We start from the raw sequence: 24,000 nt of genomic DNA, 5'->3' as shown, positions 1-24,000 counted from the left end.
ACCCATTCTGGAACAACACTAGTGACTGTGTTCCAGATCAAACTACACCCATCAGGAACAACACCAGTGACTGTGTTCCAGATCAAACTACACCCATTCTGGAACAACACCAGTGACTGTGTTCCAGATCAAACTACACCCATCAGGAACAACACCAGTGACTGTGTTCCAGATCAAACTACACCCATTCAGCAACAACACCAGTGACTGTGTTCCAGATCAAACTACACCCATCAGGAACAACACTAGTGACTGTGTTCCAGATCAAACTACACCCATTCTGGAACAACACCAGTGACTGTGTTCCAGATCAAACTACACCCATTCTGGAACAACACCAGTAACTGTGTTCCAGATCAAACTACACCCATCAGGAACAACACCAGTGACTGTGTTCCAGATCAAACTACACCCATTCAGGAACAACACCAGTGACTGTGTTCCAGATCAAACTACACCCATTCAGGAACAACACCAGCGACTGTGTTCCAGATCAAACTACACCCATTCAGGAACAACACCAGTGACTGTGTTCCATATCAAACTACACCCATTCTGGAACAACACCAGTAACTGTGTTCCAGATCAAACTACACCCATCAGGAACAACACCAGTGACTGTGTTCCAGATCAAACTACACCCATTCAGGAACAACACCAGTGACTGTGTTCCAGATCAAACTACACCCATTCAGGAACAACACCAGCGACTGTGTTCCAGATCAAACTACACCCATTCTGGAACAACACCAGTGACTGCGTTCCAGATCAAACTACACCCATCAGGAACAACACCAGTGACTGTGTTCCAGATCAACTACACCCATTCAGGAACACCAGTGACTGTGTTCCAGATCAAACTACACCCATCAGGAACAACACCAGTGACTGTGTTCCAGATCAAACTACACCCATTCAGGAACAACACCAGTGACTGTGTTCCAGATCAAACTACAACCCATCAGGAACAACACCAGTGACTGTGTTCCAGATCAAACTACACCCATTCAGGAACAACACCAGTGACTGTGTTCCAGATCAAACTACACCCATTCAGGAACAACACCAGTGACTGTGTTCCAGATCAAACTACACCCGTTCAGGAACAACACTAGTGACTGTGTTCCAGATCAAACTACATCCATCAGGAACAACACCAGTGACTGTTCCAGATCAAACGACACCCATCAGGAACAACACCAGTGACTGTGTTCCAGATCAAACTACACCCGTTCAGGAACAACACTAGTGACTGTGTTCCAGATCAAACTACACCCATTCAGGAACAACACCAGTGACTGTGTTCTAGATCAAACTACACCCATTCAAGAACAACACCAGTGACTGTGTTCCAGATCAAACTACACCCATTCTGGAACAACACCAGTGACTGTGTTCCAGATCAAACTACACCCATCAGGAACAACACCAGTGACTGTGTTCCAGACAAACTACACCCATTCTGGAACAACACTAGTGACTGTGTTCCAGATCAAACTATACCCATCAGGAACAACACCAGTGACTGTGTTCCAGATCAAACTACACCCATCAGGAACAACACCAGTGACTGTGTTCCAGATCAAACTACACCCATTCAGGAACAACACCAGTGACTGTGTTCCAGATCAAACTACACCCATTCAGGAACAACACCAGCGACTGTGTTCCAGATCAAACTACACCCATTCTGGAACAACACTAGTGACTGTGTTCCAGATCAAACTACACCCATCAGGAACAACACCAGTGACTGTGTTCCAGATCAAACTACACCCATTCTGGAACAACACTAGTGACTGTGTTCCAGATCAAACTACACCCATCAGGAACAACACCAGTGACTGTGTTCCAGATCAAACTACACCCATTCTGGAACAACACCAGTGACTGTGTTCCAGATCAAACTACACCCATCAGGAACAACACCAGTGACTGTGTTCCAGATCAAACTACACCCATTCAGCAACAACACCAGTGACTGTGTTCCAGATCAAACTACACCCATTCTGGAACAACACCAGTAACTGTGTTCCAGATCAAACTACACCCATCAGGAACAACACCAGTGACTGTGTTCCAGATCAAACTACACCCATTCAGGAACAACACCAGTGACTGTGTTCCAGATCAAACTACACCCATTCAGGAACAACACCAGCGACTGTGTTCCAGATCAAACTACACCCATTCAGGAACAACACCAGTGACTGTGTTCCAGATCAAACTACACCCATTCTGGAACAACACCAGTAACTGTGTTCCAGATCAAACTACACCCATCAGGAACAACACCAGTGACTGTGTTCCAGATCAAACTACACCCATTCAGGAACAACACCAGTGACTGTGTTCCAGATCAAACTACACCCATTCAGGAACAACACCAGCGACTGTGTTCCAGATCAAACTACACCCATTCTGGAACAACACCAGTGACTGTGTTCCAGATCAAACTACACCCATCAGGAACAACACCAGTGACTGTGTTCCAGATCAAACTACACCCATTCAGGAACACCAGTGACTGTGTTCCAGATCAAACTACACCCATCAGGAACAACACCAGTGACTGTGTTCCAGATCAAACTACACCCATTCAGGAACAACACCAGTGACTGTGTTCCAGATCAAACTACACCCATCAGGAACAACACCAGTGACTGTGTTCCAGATCAAACTACACCCATTCAGGAACAACACCAGTGACTGTGTTCCAGATCAAACTACACCCATTCAGGAACAACACCAGTGACTGTGTTCCAGATCAAACTACACCCATTCTGGAACAACACCAGTGACTGTGTTCCAGATCAAACTACACCCATTCTGGAACAACACCAGTGACTGTGTTCCAGATCAAACTACACCCATTCAGCAACAACACCAGTGACTGTGTTCCGGATCAAACTACACCTGTCAGGAACAACACCAGTGACTGTGTTCCAGATCAAACTGCACCCATCAGGAACAACACCAGTGACTGTGTTCCAGATCAAACTACACCCATTCTGGAACAACACCAGTGACTGTGTTCCAGATCAAACTACACCCGTTCAGGAACAACACTAGTGACTGTGTTCCAGATCAAACTACATCCATCAGGAACAACACCAGTGACTGTTCCAGATCAAACGACACCCATCAGGAACAACACCAGTGACTGTGTTCCAGATCAAACTACACCCGTTCAGGAACAACACTAGTGACTGTGTTCCAGATCAAACTACACCCATTCAGGAACAACACCAGTGACTGTGTTCTAGATCAAACTACACCCATTCAAGAACAACACCAGTGACTGTGTTCCAGATCAAACTACACCCATTCTGGAACAACACCAGTGACTGTGTTCCAGATCAAACTACACCCATCAGGAACAACACCAGTGACTGTGTTCCAGACAAACTACACCCATTCTGGAACAACACTAGTGACTGTGTTCCAGATCAAACTATACCCATCAGGAACAACACCAGTGACTGTGTTCCAGATCAAACTACACCCATCAGGAACAACACCAGTGACTGTGTTCCAGATCAAACTACACCCATTCAGGAACAACACCAGTGACTGTGTTCCAGATCAAACTACACCAATTCAGGAACAACACTAGTGACTGTGTTCCAAATCAAACTACACCCATTCTGGTACAACACCAGTGACTGTGTTCCAGATCAAACTACACCCATCAGGAACAACACCAGTGACTGTGTTCCAGATCAAACTACACCCATTCAGGAACAACACTAGTGACTGTGTTCCAGATCAAACTACACCCATTCTGGAACACCAGTGACTGTGTTCCAGATCAAACTACACCCATCAGGAACAACACCAGTGACTGTGTTCCAGATCAAACTACACCCATTCAGGAACAACACCAGTGACTGTGTTCCAGATCAAACTACACCCATTCAGGAACAACACCAGCGACTGTGTTCCAGATCAAACTACACCCATTCTGGAACAACACTAGTGACTGTGTTCCAGATCAAACTACACCCATCAGGAACAACACCAGTGACTGTGTTCCAGATCAAACTACACCCATTCTGGAACACACTAGTGACTGTGTTCCAGATCAAACTACACCCATCAGAACAACACCAGTGACTGTGTTCCAGATCAAACTACACCCATTCTGGAACAACACCAGTGACTGTGTTCCAGATCAAACTACACCCATCAGGAACAACACCAGTGACTGTGTTCCAGATCAAACTACACCCATTCAGCAACAACACCAGTGACTGTGTTCCAGATCAAACTACACCCATTCTGGAACAACACCAGTAACTGTGTTCCAGATCAAACTACACCCATCAGGAACAACACCAGTGACTGTGTTCCAGATCAAACTACACCCATTCAGGAACAACACCAGTGACTGTGTTCCAGATCAAACTACACCCATTCAGGGAACACACCAGCGACTGTGTTCCAGATCAAACTACACCCATTCAGGAACAACACCAGTGACTGTGTTCCAGATCAAACTACACCCATTCTGGAACAACACCAGTAACTGTGTTCCAGATCAAACTACACCCATCAGGAACAACACCAGTGACTGTGTTCCCAGATCAAACTACACCCATTCAGGAACAACACCAGTGACTGTGTTCCAGATCAAACTACACCCATTCAGGAACAACACCAGCGACTGTGTTCCAGATCAAACTACACCCATTCTGGAACAACACCAGTGACTGTGTTCTAGATCAAACTACACCCATCAGGAACAACACCAGTGACTGTGTTCCAGATCAAACTACAACCATTCAGGAACACCAGTGACTGTGTTCCAGATCAAACTACACCCATCAGGAACAACACCAGTGACTGTGTTCCAGATCAAACTACACCCATTCAGGAACAACACCAGTGACTGTGTTCCAGATCAAACTACACCCATCAGGAACAACACCAGTGACTGTGTTCCAGATCAAACTACACCCATTCAGGAACAACACCAGTGACTGTGTTCCAGATCAACTACACCCATTCAGGAACAACACCAGTGACTGTGTTCCAGATCAAACTACACCCATTCTGGAACAACACCAGTGACTGTGTTCCAGATCAAACTACACCCATTCTGGAACAACACCAGTGACTGTGTTCCAGATCAAACTACACCCATTCAGCAACAACACCAGTGACTGTGTTCCGGATCAAACTACACCTGTCAGGAACAACACCAGTGACTGTGTTCCAGATCAAACTGCACCCATCAGGAACAACACCAGTGACTGTGTTCCAGATCAAACTACACCCATTCTGGAACAACACCAGTGACTGTGTTCCAGATCAAACTACACCCATTCTGGAACAACACTAGTGACTGTGTTCCAGATCAAACTACACCCATTCTGGAACAACACCAGTGACTGTGTTCCAGATCAAACTACACCCATTCAGGAACAACACCAGTGACTGTGTTCCAGATCAAACTACACCCATTCTGGAACAACACCAGTGACTGTGTTCCAGATCAAACTACACCCATCAGGAACAACACCAGTGACTGTGTTCCAGATCAATCTACACCCATTCTGGAACAACACCAGTGACTGTGTTCCAGATCAAACTACACCCATCAGGAACAACACCAGTGACTGTGTTCCAGATCAAACTACACCCATTCTGGAACAACACCAGTGACTGTGTTCCAGATCAAACTACACCCATTGAGGAACAAAACAAGCGACTGTGCTCCAGATCAAACTACACCCGTCAGGAACAACACCAGTGACTGTGTTCCAGATCAAACTACACCCATCAGGAACAACACCAGTGACTGTGTTCCAGATCAAACTACACCCATTCTGGAACAACACCAGTGACTGTGTTCCAGATCAAACTACACCCATTCCGGAACAACACCAGTGACTGTGTTCCAGATCAAACTACACCCGTCAGGAACAACACCAGTGACTGTGTTCCAGATCAAACTACACCCATTGAGGAACAAAACAAGTGACTATGTTCCAGATCAAACTACACCCGTCAGGAACAACACCAGTGAATGTGTTCAAGATCAAACTACACCCATTCAGGAACAAAACAAGCGACTGTGTTCCAGATCAAACTACACCCGTCAGGAACAACACCAGTGAATGTGTTCAAGATCAAACTACACCCATTCAGGAACAAAACAAGCGACTGTGTTCCAGATCAAACTACGCCCGTCAGGAACAACACCAGCGACTGGGTTCCAGATCAAACTACACCCATTCAGGAACAAAACAAGCGACTGTGTTCCAGATCAAACTACGCCCGTCAGGAACAACACCAGCGACTGGGTTCCAGATCAGCTACACCTGTCGGGGGTAACTCCAGCTCAGTGTGTTACTCAAAGGTATCATTTGGACAGGTTGTGGTAATTTCATTGTAAATGGAGTTCAGGATGAAGGAGCCTTGAACAGATTTACCAGGATGATTGGAGAGTGAACAAGACTCTCGACTGTGATGCTATCGGACAGATTCACTCCCTTGGATAGCAGGGATTCGATGACGCGCTCCTGCCTGCGTTTTGGTTGATCAGTGGTTGTGTGATCGATGGTGAGCAGCATGCAGTAGGGCACACCAGATAAAAGCCAGTCCAGAACAGCTGGGCTAATGGTGCCATTGCTCAGAAACATGTGTTCCAGATCGTCCGGGACATCTGTAAGACAGAAAAGGAGTGAATTAGCTTCTCAAACTGGATGGAGTTAGCTGGCTGCATTCAGTCCAAGAGAGGACAGGGAGAGTGTGGAATCCGGCTGGGAGAATCTGGAAACTGCAGTCAGGCAGCACCTCCCAGTAATACTGACCCCCCCACTCCGCACCCACCCAACCCCCTCCCCCCCAGTAATACTGACCCCCCCACTCCGCACCCACCCAACCCCCTCCCCCCCCAGTAATACTGACCCCCCCCACTCCGCACCCACCCAACCCCCTCCCCCCCAGTAATACTGACCCCCCCACTCCGCACCCACCCAACCCCCTCCCCCCAGTAATACTGACCCCCCCACTCCGCACCCACCCACCCAACCCCCTCCCCCCCAGTAATACTGACCCCCCCACTCCGCACCCACCCAACCCCCTCCCCCCCAGTAATACTGACCCCCCCACTCCGCACCCAGCCACCCAACCCCCTCCCCCCCAGTAATACTGACCCCCCCACTCCGCACCCACCCAACCCCCCTCCCCCCCAGTAATACTGATCCCCCACTCCGCACCCACCCAACCCCCTCCCCCCAGTAATACTGACCCCCCCACCGCTCCTCCCCACCCACCCAACCCCCTCCCCCCCAGTAATACTGACACCCCCACTCCGCACCCACCCAACCCCCCTCCCCCCCAGTAATACTGCCCACCCCCCACTCCGCACCCACCCAACCCCCTCCCCCCAGTAATACTGATCACCCCCCACTCCGCACCCACCCAACCCCCTCCCCCCCAGTAATACTGACCCCCCCACTCCGCACCCACCCACCCAACCCCCTCCCCCCAGTAATACTGACCCCCCCACTCCGCACCCACCCACCCAACCCCCTCCCCCCCAGTAATACTGACCCCCCCACTCCGCACCCACCCACCCAACCCCCTCCCCCCAGTAATACTGACCCCCCCACTCCGCACCCACCCACCCAACCCCCTCCCCCCCAGTAATACTGACCACCCCCCCACTCCGCACCCACCCACCCAACCCCCTCCCCCCCAGTAATACTGCCCACCCCCCACTCCGCACCCACCCAACCCCCTCCCCCCCAGTAATACTGCCCACCCCCCACTCCGCACCCACCCAACCCCCTCCCCCCCAGTAATACTGCCCACCCCCCACTCCCCACCCACCCAACCCCCTCCCCCCAGTAATACTGACCCCCCCACTCCGCACCCACCCAACCCCCTCCCCCCCAGTAATACTGACCCCCCCCACTCCGCACCCACCCAACCCCCTCCCCCCCAGTAATACTGACCCCCCCACTCCGCACCCACCCAACCCCCTCCCCCCAGTAATACTGACCCCCCCCACTCCGCACCCACCCAACCCCCTCCCCCCAGTAATACTGACCCCCCCACTCCGCACCCACCCACCCAACCCCCTCCCCCCCAGTAATACTGACCCCCCCACTCCGCACCCACCCAACCCCCCTCCCCCCCAGTAATACTGACCCCCCCACTCCGCACCCACCCACCCAACCCCCTCCCCCCCAGTAATACTGCCCACCCCCCACTCCGCACCCACCCAACCCCCTCCCCCCCAGTAATACTGCCCACCCCCCACTCCCCACCCACCCAACCCCCTCCCCCCAGTAATACTGACCCCCCCACTCCGCACCCACCCAACCCCCTCCCCCCCAGTAATACTGACCCCCCCCACTCCGCACCCACCCAACCCCCTCCCCCCCAGTAATACTGACCCCCCCACTCCGCACCCACCCACCCAACCCCCTCCCCCCAGTAATACTGACCCCCCCACTCCGCACCCACCCACCCAACTCCCTCCCCCCCAGTAATACTGCCCACCCCCCACTCCCCACCAACCCACCCAACCCCCTCCCCCCAGTAATACTGACCCCCCCACTCCGCACCCACCCAACCCAACCCCCTCCCCCCCAGTAATACTGACCCCCCCACTCCGCACCCACCCAACCCCCTCCCCCCCAGTAATACTGCCCCCCCCACTCCGCACCCACCCAACCCCCTCCCCCCAGTAATACTGACCCCCCCCACTCCGCACCCACCCACCCAACCCCCTCCCCCCAGTAATACTGACCCCCCCACTCCCCACCCACCCACCCAACCCCCTCCCCCCAGTAATACTGACCCCCCCACTCCCCACCCACCCACCCAACCCCCTCCCCCCAGTAATACTGACCCCCCCACTCCGCACCCACCCAACCCCCTCCCCCCCAGTAATACTGACCCCCCCCACTCCGCACCCACCCAACCCCCTCCCCCCCAGTAATACTGACCCCCCCACTCCGCACCCACCCACCCAACCCCCTCCCCCCCAGTAATACTGCCCCCCCCACTCCGCACCCAACCACCCAACCCCCTCCCCCCAGTAATACTGCCCACCCCCCACTCCGCACCCACCCACCCAACCCCCTCCCCCCAGTAATACTGACCCCCCCACTCCGCACCCACCCAACCCCCTCCCCCCCAGTAATACTGACCCCCCCACTCCGCACCCACCCAACCCCCTCCCCCCAGTAATACTGACCCCCCCACTCCGCACCCACCCAACCCCCTCCCCCCAGTAATACTGACCCCCCCACTCCGCACCCACCCAACCCCCTCCCCCCCAGTAATACTGACCCCCCCACTCCGCACCCACCCAACCCCCTCCCCCCCAGTAATACTGACCCCCCCACTCCGCACCCACCCAACCCCCTCCCCCCCAGTAATACTGACCCCCCCACTCCGCACCCACCCAACCCCCTCCCCCCCAGTAATACTGACCACCCCACTCCGCACCCACCCACCCAACCCCCTCCCCCCAGTAATACTGACCACCCCCCACTCCGCACCCACCCACCCAACCCCCTCCCCCCCAGTAATACTGACCCCCCCCACTCCGCACCCACCCAACCCCCTCCCCCCCAGTAATACTGACCCCCCCACCGCTCCTCCCCACCCAACCCCCTCCCCCCCAGTAATACTGACCCCCCCCACCGCTCCTCTCCACCCACCCAACCCCCCTCCCCCCAGTAATACTGACCCCCCCACTCCCCACCCACCCAACCCCCTCCCCCCCAGTAATACTGACCCCCCCACTCCGCACCCACCCAACCCCCTCCCCCCAGTAATACTGACCCCCCCACTCCGCACCCACCCAACCCCCTCCCCCCAGTAATACTGACCCCCCCACTCCCCACCCACCCAACCCCCTCCCCCCCAGTAATACTGACCCCCCCACTCCGCACCCACCCAACCCCCTCCCCCCCCAGTAATACTGACCCCCCCACTCCCCACCCACCCAACCCCCTCCCCCCAGTAATACTGACCCCCCCACTCCGCACCCACCCAACCCCCTCCCCCCCAGTAATACTGACCCCCCCACCGCTCCTCCCCACCCAACCCCCTCCCCCCCAGTAATACTGACCCCCCCCACCGCTCCTCTCCACCCACCCAACCCCCTCCCCCCAGTAATACTGACCCCCCCACTCCCCACCCACCCAACCCCCTCCCCCCCAGTAATACTGACCCCCCCACTCCGCACCCACCCAACCCCCTCCCCCCAGTAATACTGACCCCCCCACTCCGCACCCACCCAACCCCCTCCCCCCAGTAATACTGACCCCCCCACTCCCCACCCACCCAACCCCCTCCCCCCCAGTAATACTGACCCCCCCACTCCGCACCCACCCAACCCCCTCCCCCCCCAGTAATACTGACCCCCCCCACTCCCCACCCACCCAACCCCCTCCCCCCAGTAATACTGACCCCCCCACTCCGCACCCACCCAACCCCCTCCCCCCCAGTAATACTGACCCCCCCACTCCGCACCCACCCAACCCCCTCCCCCCCAGTAATACTGACCCCCCCACTCCGCACCCACCCAACCCCCTCCCCCCAGTAATACTGACCACCCCCCACTCCGCACCCACCCAACCCCCTCCCCCCCAGTAATACTGACCCCCCCACTCCGCACCCACCCAACCCCCTCCCCCCCAGTAATACTGACCCCCCCACTCCCCACCCACCCAACCCCCTCCCCCCCAGTAATACTGACCCCCCCACTCCGCACCCACCCACCCAACCCCCTCCCCCCCAGTAATACTGACCACCCCCCACTCCGCACCCACCCACCCAACCCCCTCCCCCCCAGTAATACTGACCCCCCCACTCCGCACCCACCCAACCCCCTCCCCCCCAGTAATACTGACCCCCCCACTCCGCACCCACCCAACCCCCTCCCCCCCAGTAATACTGACCCCCCCACTCCGCACCCACCCAACCCCCTCCCCCCCAGTAATACTGACCCCCCCCCACTCCGCACCCACCCACCCAACCCCCTCCCCCCCAGTAATACTGCCCACCCCCCACTCCGCACCCACCCAACCCCCTCCCCCCAGTAATACTGCCCACCCCCCACTCCGCACCCACCCAACCCCCTCCCCCCCAGTAATACTGCCCACCCCCCACTCCGCACCCACCCAAACCCCTCCTCCCAGTAATACTGCCCCCCCCACTCCGCACCCACCCAACCCCCTCCCCCCCAGTAATACTGCCCACCCCCCACTCCGCACCCACCCACCCAACCCCCTCCCCCCCAGTAATACTGACCCCCCCACTCCGCACCCACCCACCCAACCCCCTCCCCCCCAGTAATACTGACCCCCCCACTCCGCACCCACCCACCCAACCCCCTCCCCCCCAGTAATACTGCCCACCCCCCACTCCGCACCCACCCAACCCCCCTCCCCCCCAGTAATACTGACCCCCCCACTCCGCACCCACCCAACCCCCTCCCCCCCAGTAATACTGCCCACCCCCCACTCCGCACCCACCCACCCAACCCCCTCCCCCCCAGTAATACTGACCACCCCCCCACTCCGCACCCACCCAACCCCCTCCCCCCAGTAATACTGACCACCCCCCACTCCGCACCCACCCACCCAACCCCCTCCCCCCCAGTAATACTGACCACCCCCCCACTCCGCACCCACCCAACCCCCTCCCCCCAGTAATACTGCCCACTCCCCACTCCGCACCCACCCACCCAACCCCCTCCCCCCCAGTAATACTGACCCCCCCACTCCGCACCCACCCAACCCCCTCCCCCCAGTAATACTGACCCCCCCACTCCGCACCCACCCAACCCCCTCCCCCCCAGTAATACTGACCCCCCCACTCCGCACCCACCCAACCCCCTCCCCCCCAGTAATACTGACCCCCCCACTCCCCACCCACCCAACCCCCTCCCCCCCCAGAAATACTGACCCCCCCACTCCGCACCCACCCAACCCCCTCCCCCCCAGTAATACTGCCCACCCCCCACTCCGCACCCACCCAAACCCCTCCTCCCAGTAATACTGCCCCCCCCACTCCGCACCCACCCAACCCCCTCCCCCCCAGTAATACTGACCCCCCCACTCCCCACCCACCCAACCCCCTCCCCCCCCAGAAATACTGACCCCCCCACTCCGCACCCACCCAACCCCCTCCCCCCCAGTAATACTGCCCACCCCCCACTCCCCACCCACCCAACCCCCTCCCCCCAGTAATACTGCCCACCCCCCACTCCGCACCCACCCAACCCCCTCCCCCCCAGTAATACTGACCCCCCCACTCCGCACCCACCCAACCCCCTCCCCCCCAGTAATACTGACCCCCCCACTCCGCACCCACCCAACCCCCTCCCCCCCCCAGTAATACTGACCCCCCCACTCCGCACCCACCCACCCAACCCCCTCCCCCCCAGTAATACTGACCCCCCCACTCCGCACCCACCCAACCCCCTCCCCCCCAGTAATACTGACCCCCCCACTCCGCACCCACCCAACCCCCTCCCCCCCAGTAATACTGACCCCCCCACTCCGCACCCACCCAACCCCCCTCCCCCCCAGTAATACTGACCCCCCCACTCCGCACCCACCCAACCCCCTCCCCCCCAGTAATACTGACCCCCCCACTCCGCACCCACCCAACCCCCTCCCCCCCAGTAATACTGACCCCCCCCACTCCGCACCCACCCAACCCAACCCCCTCCCCCCCAGTAATACTGACCCCCCCACTCCGCACCCACCCAACCCAACCCCCTCCCCCCCAGTAATACTGACCCCCCCACTCCGCACCCACCCAACCCCCTCCCCCCCAGTAATACTGACCCCCCCACTCCGCACCCACCCAACCCCCTCCCCCCAGTAATACTGACCCCCCCCACTCCCCACCCACCCAACCCCCTCCCCCCAGTAATACTGACCCCCCCACTCCGCACCCACCCAACCCCCTCCCCCCCAGTAATACTGCCCACCCCCCCACTCCGCACCCACCCAACCCCCTCCCCCCCAGTAATACTGACCCCCCCACTCCGCACCCACCCACCCAACCCCCTCCCCCCCAGTAATACTGACCCCCCCACTCCGCACCCACCCAACCCCCTCCCCCCAGTAATACTGACCCCCCCCACTCCGCACCCACCCAACCCCCTCCCCCCAGTAATACTGACCCCCCACTCCGCACCCACCCACCCAACCCCCTCCCCCCCAGTAATACTGCCCACCCCCCACTCCGCACCCACCCACCCAACCCCCTCCCCCCCAGTAATACTGCCCACCCCCCACTCCGCACCCACCCAACCCCCTCCCCCCCAGTAATACTGACCCCCCCACTCCGCACCCACCCAACCCCCTCCCCCCCAGTAATACTGACCCCCCCACTCCGCACCCACCCAACCCCCTCCCCCCAGTAATACTGACACCCCCACTCCGCACCCACCCAACCCCCTCCCCCCCAGTAATACTGCCCACCCCACTCCGCACCCACCCACCCAACCCCCTCCCCCCCAGTAATACTGCCCACCCCCCACTCCGCACCCACCCAACCCCCTCCCCCCAGTAATACTGCCCACCCCCCACTCCCCACCCACCCACCCAACCCCCTCCCCCCCAGTAATACTGCCCACCCCCCCACTCCCCACCCACCCAACCCCCTCCCCCCCCAGAAATACTGACCCCCACACTCCGCACCCACCCAACCCCCTCCCCCCCAGTAATACTGACCCCCCCACTCCGCACCCACCCAACCCCCTCCCCCCCAGTAATAATGAACCCCCCACTCCGCACCCACCCAACCCCCTCCCCCCCAGTAATACTGACCCCCCCACTCCGCACCCACCCAACCCCCTCCCCCCCAGTAATACTGACCCCCCCCACTCCGCACCCACCCAACCCCCTCCCCCCCAGTAATACTGACACCCCCACTCCGCACCCACCCAACCCCCTCCCCCCCAGTAATACTGCCCACCCCACTCCGCACCCACCCACCCAACCCCCTCCCCCCCAGTAATACTGCCCACCCCCCACTCCGCACCCACCCAACCCCCTCCCCCCCAGTAATACTGACCCCCCCACTCCGCACCCACCCAACCCCCTCCCCCCCAGTAATACTGACGCCCCCACTCCGCACCCACCCAACCCCCTCCCCCCCAGTAATACTGACCCCCCCACTCCGCACCCACCCACCCAACACCCTCCCCCCCAGTAATACTGCCCACCCCCCACTCCGCACCCACCCACCCAACCCCCTCCCCCCAGTAATACTGCCCACCCCCCCCACTCCGCACCCACCCAACCCCCTCCCCCCCAGTAATACTGACCCCCCCACTCCGCACCCACCCAACCCCCTCCCCCCCAGTAATACTGACCCCCCCACTCCGCACCCACCCACCCAACCCCCTCCCCCCCAGTAATACTGCCCACCCCCCACTCCGCACCCACCCAACCCCCTCCCCCCCAGTAATACTGACCCCCCCACTCCGCACCCACCCAACCCCCTCCCCCCCAGTAATACTGACCCCCCCACTCCGCACCCACCCAACCCCCTCCCCCCCAGTAATACTGACCCCCCCACTCCGCACCCACCCAACCCCCTCCCCCCAGTAATACTGACCCCCCCCACTCCGCACCCACCCAACCCCCTCCCCCCCAGTAATACTGACCCCCCCACTCCGCACCCACCCACCCAACCCCCTCCCCCCCAGTAATACTGCCCACCCCCCCCACTCCGCACCCACCCAACCCCCTCCCCCCCAGTAATACTGCCCCCCCCACTCCGCACCCACCCAACCCCCTCCCCCCCAGTAATACTGACCCCCCCACTCCGCACCCACCCACCCAACCCCCTCATATATCGGACTCTGATGGACATTGGGGTGAAGGCTGTGTGACCCAATGGCCAGGATTCTGCAGTGATATTGAGTGTAAGTCAGACAGGGACTTCCAGAGTCTGCATGTGAGAGCAAAGCTGAACACTGGACACTCAGCCCAGGCCTGGCCTGGATTCTCTAGACCAGTGTCTCACCCTGTACCATTGGGACAGTTAGACATACAGAATCTGAGGCTCCATGAATGGGAGGAGAGAGTACAAAAGGAATGAAGTTACGCTAAACTGGTTGAGCCTCAGCTGGAGTATTGTGTCCAGTTCTGGGAGCTGCACTTTAGGAAGGAGGTGAGGACGTTGGAGAGAGTGTGGAAAAGATTCACGGGAATGGTTCCAGGGATGAGGAACTTCAGTTATGAGGAGAGATTGGAGAAGTTGGGACTGTTTTCCTTGGAGAAGAGAAGGTTGGGAGGAGATTTGATAGAGGTTTTCAAAATCATGAGGGGTCTGGGCAGGGTAGATAGAGACAAACTGTTCCCATTGGTGGTAGGATCGAGAACCAGAGGACAAAGATTTAATGTGATTGGCTAAAGAAGCAATGGAGACGTGAGGAGGAACTTTCACACAGCGAGTGGTTAGGGTCTGGAATGCACCGTCTGAGAGTGTGGTGGAGACAGGGTCAATCGAGTGGTTAGGGTCTGGAATGCACTGTCTGAGAGTGTGGTGGAGACAGGGTCAATCGAATGGTTAGGATCTGAAATGCACTGTCTGAGAGTGTGGTGGAGACAGGGTCAATCGAGGTGTTTGAGAGGGACTTGAGTTTTACATGAAACGGAAGAATGTGCAGGGTTACGGGGAGATGATGGGAGAATGGGGCTAGGAGCATTGTCACTTCGGAGAGGCTAGTACAGACACCATGGATTGAATGGCCTCCTCCTGAGCTGTAACCATTCCATCAGCAGGTTCCTGTGATTGACTGAAAACATGGGTGTCTGGCTGTATTCCAGAATTCAGCCACAGCATCACACATTTCTGGTCAAGCCACGAGTTTCACTTACTGAAGGAATTCTATTTATTCATTGTTACTCAGCAAAGCTAACCACATCCCCATTTCAGCTGCTACACTGTCAGACACACACACACAGACAGCCCTGGGCACTGAACAACATCCCAACTTCAGCTGCTACACTGTCAGACACACACACACACAGACACACACAGACAGACAGACGCGCACGCACACACACAGACGCGCACGCACACACACAGACGCGCACGCACACACACAGACGCGCACGCACACACACAGACGCGCACGCACACACACAGACGCACACACACACACACAGACGCACACACACACACAGATGCACACGCACACACACACACAGACGCACACACACACACAGACGCACACACACACACAGACGCACACACACACACAGACGCACACACACACAGATGCACACACACGCACACACAGACGCACACACAGACGCACACACAGACGCACACACAGACGCACACACACACACAGACGCACACACACACAGACGCACACACACACAGACGCACACACACACACACACAGATGCACACACACACACACACAGATGCACACACACACAGACGCATGCACACACACACAGACGCACGCACACACACACAGACGCACGCACACACACACAGACGCACACATACACACACACAGACGCACACACACACACACAGACGCACACACACACACACAGACGCACACACACAGATGCACGCACACACACAGACGCACGCACACACACAGACGCACGCACACACACAGACGCACGCACAGACGCGCACGCACAGACGCGCACGCGCAAACAGACGCGCACACGCACACAGACGCACACACACACACAGACGCACACACACACACAGACGCACACACACACACACAGACGCACACACACACACACACAGATGCACACACACACAGACGCATGCACACACACACAGACGCACGCACACACACACAGACGCACGCACACACACACAGACGCACACATACACACACACAGACGCACACATACACACACACAGACGCACACACACACACACAGACGCACACACACAGACGCACGCACACACACAGACGCACGCACACACACAGACGCACGCACACACGCGCACGCACAGACGCGCACGCGCACACAGACGCGCACGCGCAAACAGACGCGCACACGCACACAGACGCACACACACACACAAAGACGCACACACACACACAAAGACGCACACACACACACAAAGACGCACGCACACACACACAGACGCACGCACACACACACAGACGCACGCACACACACACAGACGCACGCACACACACACACACACACAGACGCACACACACACACACACAGACGCACACACACACACACACAGACGCACACACACAGATGCACGCACACACACAGACGCACGCACACACGTGCACGCGCACGCACACACGCGCACGCACAGACGCGCACGCGCACACAGACGCGCACGCGCACACAGACGCGCACGCGCACACAGACGCGCACGCGCACACAAAGACGCGCACGCGCACACAAAGACGCACACGCGCACACAAAGACGCACACGCGCACACAAAGACGCACACGCGCACACAAAGACGCACACGCGCACACACAGACGCACACACGCACACACAGACGCACACACACACACAGACGCACACACACACACAGACGCGCACACACACAGACGCGCACACACACAGACGCGCACACACACAGACGCGCACACACACAGACGCGCACACACACAGACGCGCACACACACAGACGCGCGCACACACAGACGCGCGCACACACAGACGCGCGCACACACAGACGCGCGCACACACAGACGCGCACACACAGACGCGCACACACAGACGCGCACACACAGACGCGCACACACAGACGCGCACACACAGACGCGCACACACACAGACGCACACACACACAGACGCACACACACACAGACGCACACACACACAGACGCACACACACACAGACGCACACACACACAGACGCGCACACACACACAGACGCGCACACACACACAGACGCGCACACACACACAGACGCGCACACACACACAGACGCGCACACACACACAGACGCGCACACACACACAGACGCGCACACACACACAGACGCGCACACACACACAGACGCGCACACACACACAGACGCGCACACACACAGACGCGCACACACACACAGACGCGCACACACACAGACGCGCACACACACACAGACGCGCACACACACACAGACGCGCACACACACACAGACGCGCACACACACACAGACGCGCACACACACACAGACGCGCACACACACACAGACGCGCACACACACACAGACGCGCACACACACACAGACGCGCACACACACACAGACGCGCACACACACACAGACGCGCACACACACAGACGCGCACACACACAGACGCGCACACACACAGACGCGCACACACACAGACGCGCACACACACAGACGCGCACACACACAGACGCGCACACACACAGACGCGCACACACACAGACGCACACACACACAGACGCACACACACACAGACGCACACACACACAGACGCACACACACACAGACGCGCACACACACACAGACGCACACACACACACACAGACGCACACACACACACACAGACGCACACACACACACAGACCTGGGTGCTGAGTTCTGGATGTCTGAGTGACCCACATGCAGCAGGAGCAGCAGCTCCAGGCATGAGCCTCTCTGACAAAGGCTGCAGTGTTGTTGGGACAAGGGACGTGCCAGTATAAACCATTCCAGCTCTGCGCTCGATTGGTTCATTGTGAATTGTCGGAGGTTCTGCGCTGCAAGGGAGTGTTGCACTGTCAGAGGTACCGTCTTCCAGATGAGACGTTAAACCAAGGCCCCCTCCGCACTCTGGAGGTGGATCTGTAAGACCCCAAGGCACTATTCCAAAGAGGAATGGAGGGGAGGAGGGGAGGGGAGGGGAGATCTCCCCAGTGTCCTGGGGCCAAGATTGATCCCTCAATCAGCAGCACAAAAAGCAGATTATCTTGCTGCTTGTGGGATCTTGCTGTCCGCAAATTGGCTGCAGTGTTTCCCACATTACAACAGTCACTAAACTTCACAAGTACTTCAGTGGCTGAAAAGGACCCTGAGTGTGTCGAGTGGTCGGGAAGGGCTCTCTATAAATCCTTCCCCAGTGCTGATTTATCCCAGGACCCAGACAGACAAAGCGGCTGGGAAATCTCACTAACCCCCTTCTCCCCCTCCAGGCCCCTCAGAAAGAGGCCAAAGCTCTCACCTCTCACCTCTGATCCTGATCGAGACTGGACGCTGAACCCCAGCGAGGTTCTCTGCACTTCATCCCAAACCTCCAACCGAATCCAGCAGCTGAGCTCCCGCATTCGGCTTCAGCGCAAAGCAACTTACCTCGGCCCAGGGGCAAACTCCCGGACCTGCAACCCTTTGAAAGGTTTGAATGGGCCACTGGAGAGAAACCTTTTGTTTCCCTCTGGGTTGGGTCGGGTTGGGGTGAGGGGCAAGGCAGGGGTGGAGCGGGAAGGGGGGGGGAGAAAGAGTGGGGTGGGTGGGGGAGAGCACGACCGCTGCCATGATGCAAGAACCATGCACAGCAAGATCCCACAAACAGCAACGTGATGAATGGAATTTGGGGTGTTGGTTGAGGGGTTGATATGGAGCAAGAGGCCAGGGAGACCTTGCCTGATCTTCAGAGCAGAGAGACATGAACAGCAAGTTCACCAACGCTCTGGGTAAACCTCAGAGCGGCAGCAGAGACAGAGTCGGGGGCTGGAGTCACAGAGTTCAGAGCAGGGACTGAGATCAATGACCTTCCTTCCAACATCAGGTCAGAAGTGGGGATGTTCGCTGATGATTGTACAATGTTCAGCACCATTCACAACTCCTCAGATACTGAAGCAGTCCAAATGCAGCAAGACCTGGACAATATCCAGGCTTCGGCTGAAAACCGGCAAGTAACATTCACACCCACACAAGTGTCAGGCAATGACCATCTCCACCAAGAGAGAATCCAACCATCGCCCCTTGATGTTCAATGACATTACCATCACTGAATCCCCCACTGTCAACATCCTGGGGGTTACCATTGACCAGAAACTGAACTGGGACCAGCCATATAAATACTGTGGCTACAAGAGCAGGTCAGAGGCTGGGAATCCTGCAGTGAGTAACTCACCTCCTGACTCCCCAAAGCCTGTCCACCATCTACAAGGCACAAGTCAGGAGTGTGATGGAATACTCCCCACTTGCCTGGATGAGTGCAACTCCCACAACACTCAAGAAGCTCAACACCATCCAGGACAAAGCAGCCCCGCTTGATTGGCACCCCATCCACAAACATTCACTCCCTCCACCACCGACACACAGTAGCAGCAGTGTGTGTACCACCTACAAGATGCACTGCAGCAACTCACCAAGGCTCCTTCGACAGCACCTTCCAAACCCACGACCACTACCATCTAGAAGGACAAGGGCAGCAGATAGATGGGAACACCACCACCTGGAAGTTCCCCTCCAAGTCACTCACCGTCCTGACTTGGAAATATATCAGCGTTCCTTCACTGTCGCTGGGTCAAAATCCTGGAACTCCCTCCCTAACAGCACTGTGGGTGTACCTACACCACATGGACAAAATCCTGGAATTCCCTCCCTAACAGCACTGTGGGTGTACCTACACCACATGGACAAAATCCTGGAACTCCCTCACTAACAGCACTGTGGGTGTACCTACACCACATGGACAAAATCCTGGAACTCCCACCCTAACAGCGCTGTGGGTGTACCTACACCACACGGACAAAATCCTGGAACTCGCTCACTAACAGCACTGTGGGTGTACCTACACCACATGGACAAAATCCTGGAACTCCCTCACTAACAGCGCTGTGGGTGTACCTACACCACACGGGACAAAATCCTGGAACTCCCTCCCTAACAGCGCTGTGGGTGTACCTACACCACACGGACAAAATCCTGGAACTCCATCCCTAACAGCACTGTGGGTGTACCTACACCACATGGACTGCAGCGGCTCAAGAAGGCAGCTCACCCACCACCTTCTCAAGGGGTAATTAGGGATGGGTAATAAAAGCTGGGCCCAGCCAGTGACACCCACATCCTGTGAATGAATAAAAATAGATAAAATAGTTTGTTTCCCCTGGTCGGAGGATCTAAAACACGGAGGGGCGGGGGGGGGCGGGGTGGTGGGGCTCAGTCTCAGGATAAGGGGCCGATCATTTGGGACTGAGATGAGGAGAAATTTCTTCACTCAAAGGGTTTGTGAATCTTTGGAATTCTCCACCCCAGAGGGTTGTGGACGCCCCATCGCTGGGTATATCTGAGAGAGTGTGTGTTGGGGAGTGAAGAGATATAGGGCTAGTATGAGCTGGGGGAGTTGAGGATGATGATCAGTCAGTTTATTACTGAACGGCAGAGCAGGGATTGAGGGGCTGAATGGCCTAAGCTTGCTCCTATTTCTCATGTTAAGTGCGAACAAGGGGGAATTGGGCAGATAAGAGAATGTAGCTACCACCAGCCCACACAATCCACATGGCCCCCTCCCCCTGTGAGACACAGGAATCCGGTGGGTTTTACCTGGGGAGGGGGGGGTGCAAGGTGACAGGGGCTGGGTAGGCAGAGAGAGAGCTGTCTAACCCTCTCCCTTTCCCTTTGGGATTGGGTCAGGTGCTATTGGAAAACGGGCAGGATTTCTCCCAGATATCGGAGAATCAGAGCGAGGGATGGGGGTTTTGCAGCTGCCACAGGACAAGCCACCAGCTCAGGGAGAGGGAATGAATCAGGCCTGTTATATTTACGGATATGGTATTTGTAGCTTTGGGTTTAACCCATTAAGATGCTGCGCACATGCTGCTTCATCCTCAATCCCTCAACGTTCAACAAGACAATTAACACAACCTCAGCTCTACCAAGACCTGCTTCCTAATAATAGTCTGACAGAGGGAGAATAGCTCCAGTGACATCTCTCCCTCCCTCCCTCGCTCCAGAGACATCCCTCCCTCCCTCCCTCGCTCCAGTGACATCTCTCCCTCCCTCCCTCGCTCCAGTGACATCTCTCCCTCCCTCCCTCGCTCCAGTGACATCTCTCCCTCCCTCGCTCCAGTGACATCCCTCCCTCCCTCCCTCGCTCCAGAGACATCTCTCCCTCCCTCGCTCCAGTGACATCTCTCCCTCCCTCGCTCCAGTGACATCTCTCCCTCCCTCCCTCGCTCCAGTGACATCTCTCCCTCCCTCCCTCGCTCCAGAGACATCCCTCCCTCCCTCGCTCCAGAGACATCCCTCCCTCCCTCGCTCCAGTGACACCTCTCCCTCCCTCCCTCCAGTGACACCTCTCCCTCCCTCCCTCCAGTGACACCTCTCCCTCCCTCCCTCCAGTGACACCTCTCCCTCCCTCCCTCCAGTGACACCTCTCTCTCCCTCCCTCCCTCCAGTGACACCTCTCCCTCCCTCCCTCCAGTGACACCTCTCCCTCCCTCCCTCCAGTGACACCTCTCCCTCCCTCCGTCCAGTGACATCCCTCCCTCCCTCCCTCCAGTGACATCTCTCCCTCCCTCGCTCCAGTGACATCTCTCCCTCCCTCCCTCGCTCCAGTGACATCTCTCCCTCCCTCCCTCGCTCCAGAGACATCCCTCCCTCCCTCGCTCCAGTGACACCTCTCCCTCCCTCCCTCCAGTGACACCTCTCCCTCCCTCCCTCCAGTGACACCTCTCCCTCCCTCCCTCCAGTGACACCTCTCCCTCCCTCCCTCCAGTGACACCTCTCCCTCCCTCCCTCCAGTGACACCTCTCTCTCCCTCCCTCCCTCCAGTGACACCTCTCCCTCCCTCCCTCCAGTGACACCTCTCCCTCCCTCCCTCCAGTGACACCTCTCCCTCCCTCCCTCCAGTGACACCTCTCCCTCCCTCCCTCCAGTGACACCTCTCCCTCCCTCCGTCCAGTGACATCTCTGTCCCGCTTCCCCCTCTCCCTCCCTCTGGTTACATCTCACTCCTCCTCTTCCTCCCACTTATTCCCTCCCTCCAAACGTTATGCTGCACTCTCCCTCGCCTCCCTCCCTATTACTGCTTCCCTCCCTCACCCTCCCCTCCAAACGTTACGTCCCACTCCACCTCACTCCTTCCCCTCCTGCAAAAGTTACACCGGACTTTCCCTCTCTCCCACCTCCCACCCCCACCACCACCCCCTCTCCTCCGCTCTCTGCCTCCCCTCTGTCCTTCCCTCTCTCCCTACCATCCCAGACTTGTCCACAGCCTTCATTCCACCGGGAAGGGGTGGTGTGCGTGTGTGTGAGTGTGTGACCCATGTGCTGTAACAGGATACTGGACTAGCCAAGTCCGCAGACATTGGCGTCTGGATCCCTGTGTCACACCAGCTCGGCTGATATTTCATCCCAGTGCCGTCTGAATCCCAATTCCGTGGGGGGGGGGCGGCGGGGAGGGGAAGAGGAACTCCAGTTGGTCAAGCGACAGCTCCAGCACTTGACCCAATTACTCCTCAAGCGTAAACTCAACTGCAAAAGGCAGGGTAGCTCTCATCTGCAGCCACCAGACGCAGTTAAATGCTCAGCATCCGAGTGAGGCGAGAAATGTAGGCTGGGAACGTTGGGAAGGAGGGAAACCTGCTGACAGGGAGAAGGATCCACAGTCTGTCAGAGCATCAAGGGTTAAACCAGACTCTTCCCACCCGCCCCCCCCCACCCCGCCACCAGGGAGGGGCGAGTAGGGATAGGGTGGGGGGGAGATAGAGAGAGAGAGAGAAAGAGAGAGAGAGGATAGGGTCATGAGAGGAAATTGAGGCACAATAGGCTATTCGGCCCATCTAGTCCCTGCTGTCTCCCTGTAGAGCAGTCCAGTCAGTCCCATTACCCCCACCCCCCCCCCGCTCGATCCCTGTAAACCTCGTGGGCAGTGAGTTCCAGCTCATTACCACTCACTGTGTTAAAAATGTTCCTTCTCACATCCCACCACCGCCTCCCCCCCACAACCCCCACCCCCAAGTCCTAACCAGGGCTTTATAAAGGCTCATCAGAACCTCCCTGTTTCTGTGCTCAATATTCAGTTTATAAAGTCCCCTACACT

General features: G+C 57.5%; 1 protein-coding gene across 2 annotated transcripts in view; it reads right to left on the bottom strand.

Annotated features, from left to right (window-relative positions):
* LOC121291862 overlaps positions 1-24,000 on the bottom strand; it is a 140,686-nt gene that overhangs the window by 56,736 nt on the left and 59,950 nt on the right. For both annotated transcript variants that reach the window (XM_041213474.1, XM_041213475.1), the window contains exon 2: positions 6,438-6,670. In XM_041213474.1, coding sequence (XP_041069408.1) covers positions 6,438-6,670 — 233 coding nt within the window. The remainder of the gene's footprint in view (positions 1-6,437; positions 6,671-24,000) is intronic.

Source organism: Carcharodon carcharias, chromosome 19 (assembly GCF_017639515.1).
Source record: "Carcharodon carcharias isolate sCarCar2 chromosome 19, sCarCar2.pri, whole genome shotgun sequence".
Classification (NCBI taxonomy): domain Eukaryota; kingdom Metazoa; phylum Chordata; class Chondrichthyes; order Lamniformes; family Lamnidae; genus Carcharodon; species Carcharodon carcharias.
The sequence above is the reverse complement of the archived record's forward strand: the minus strand, read 5'-3'. Positions and strand labels throughout refer to the sequence as shown.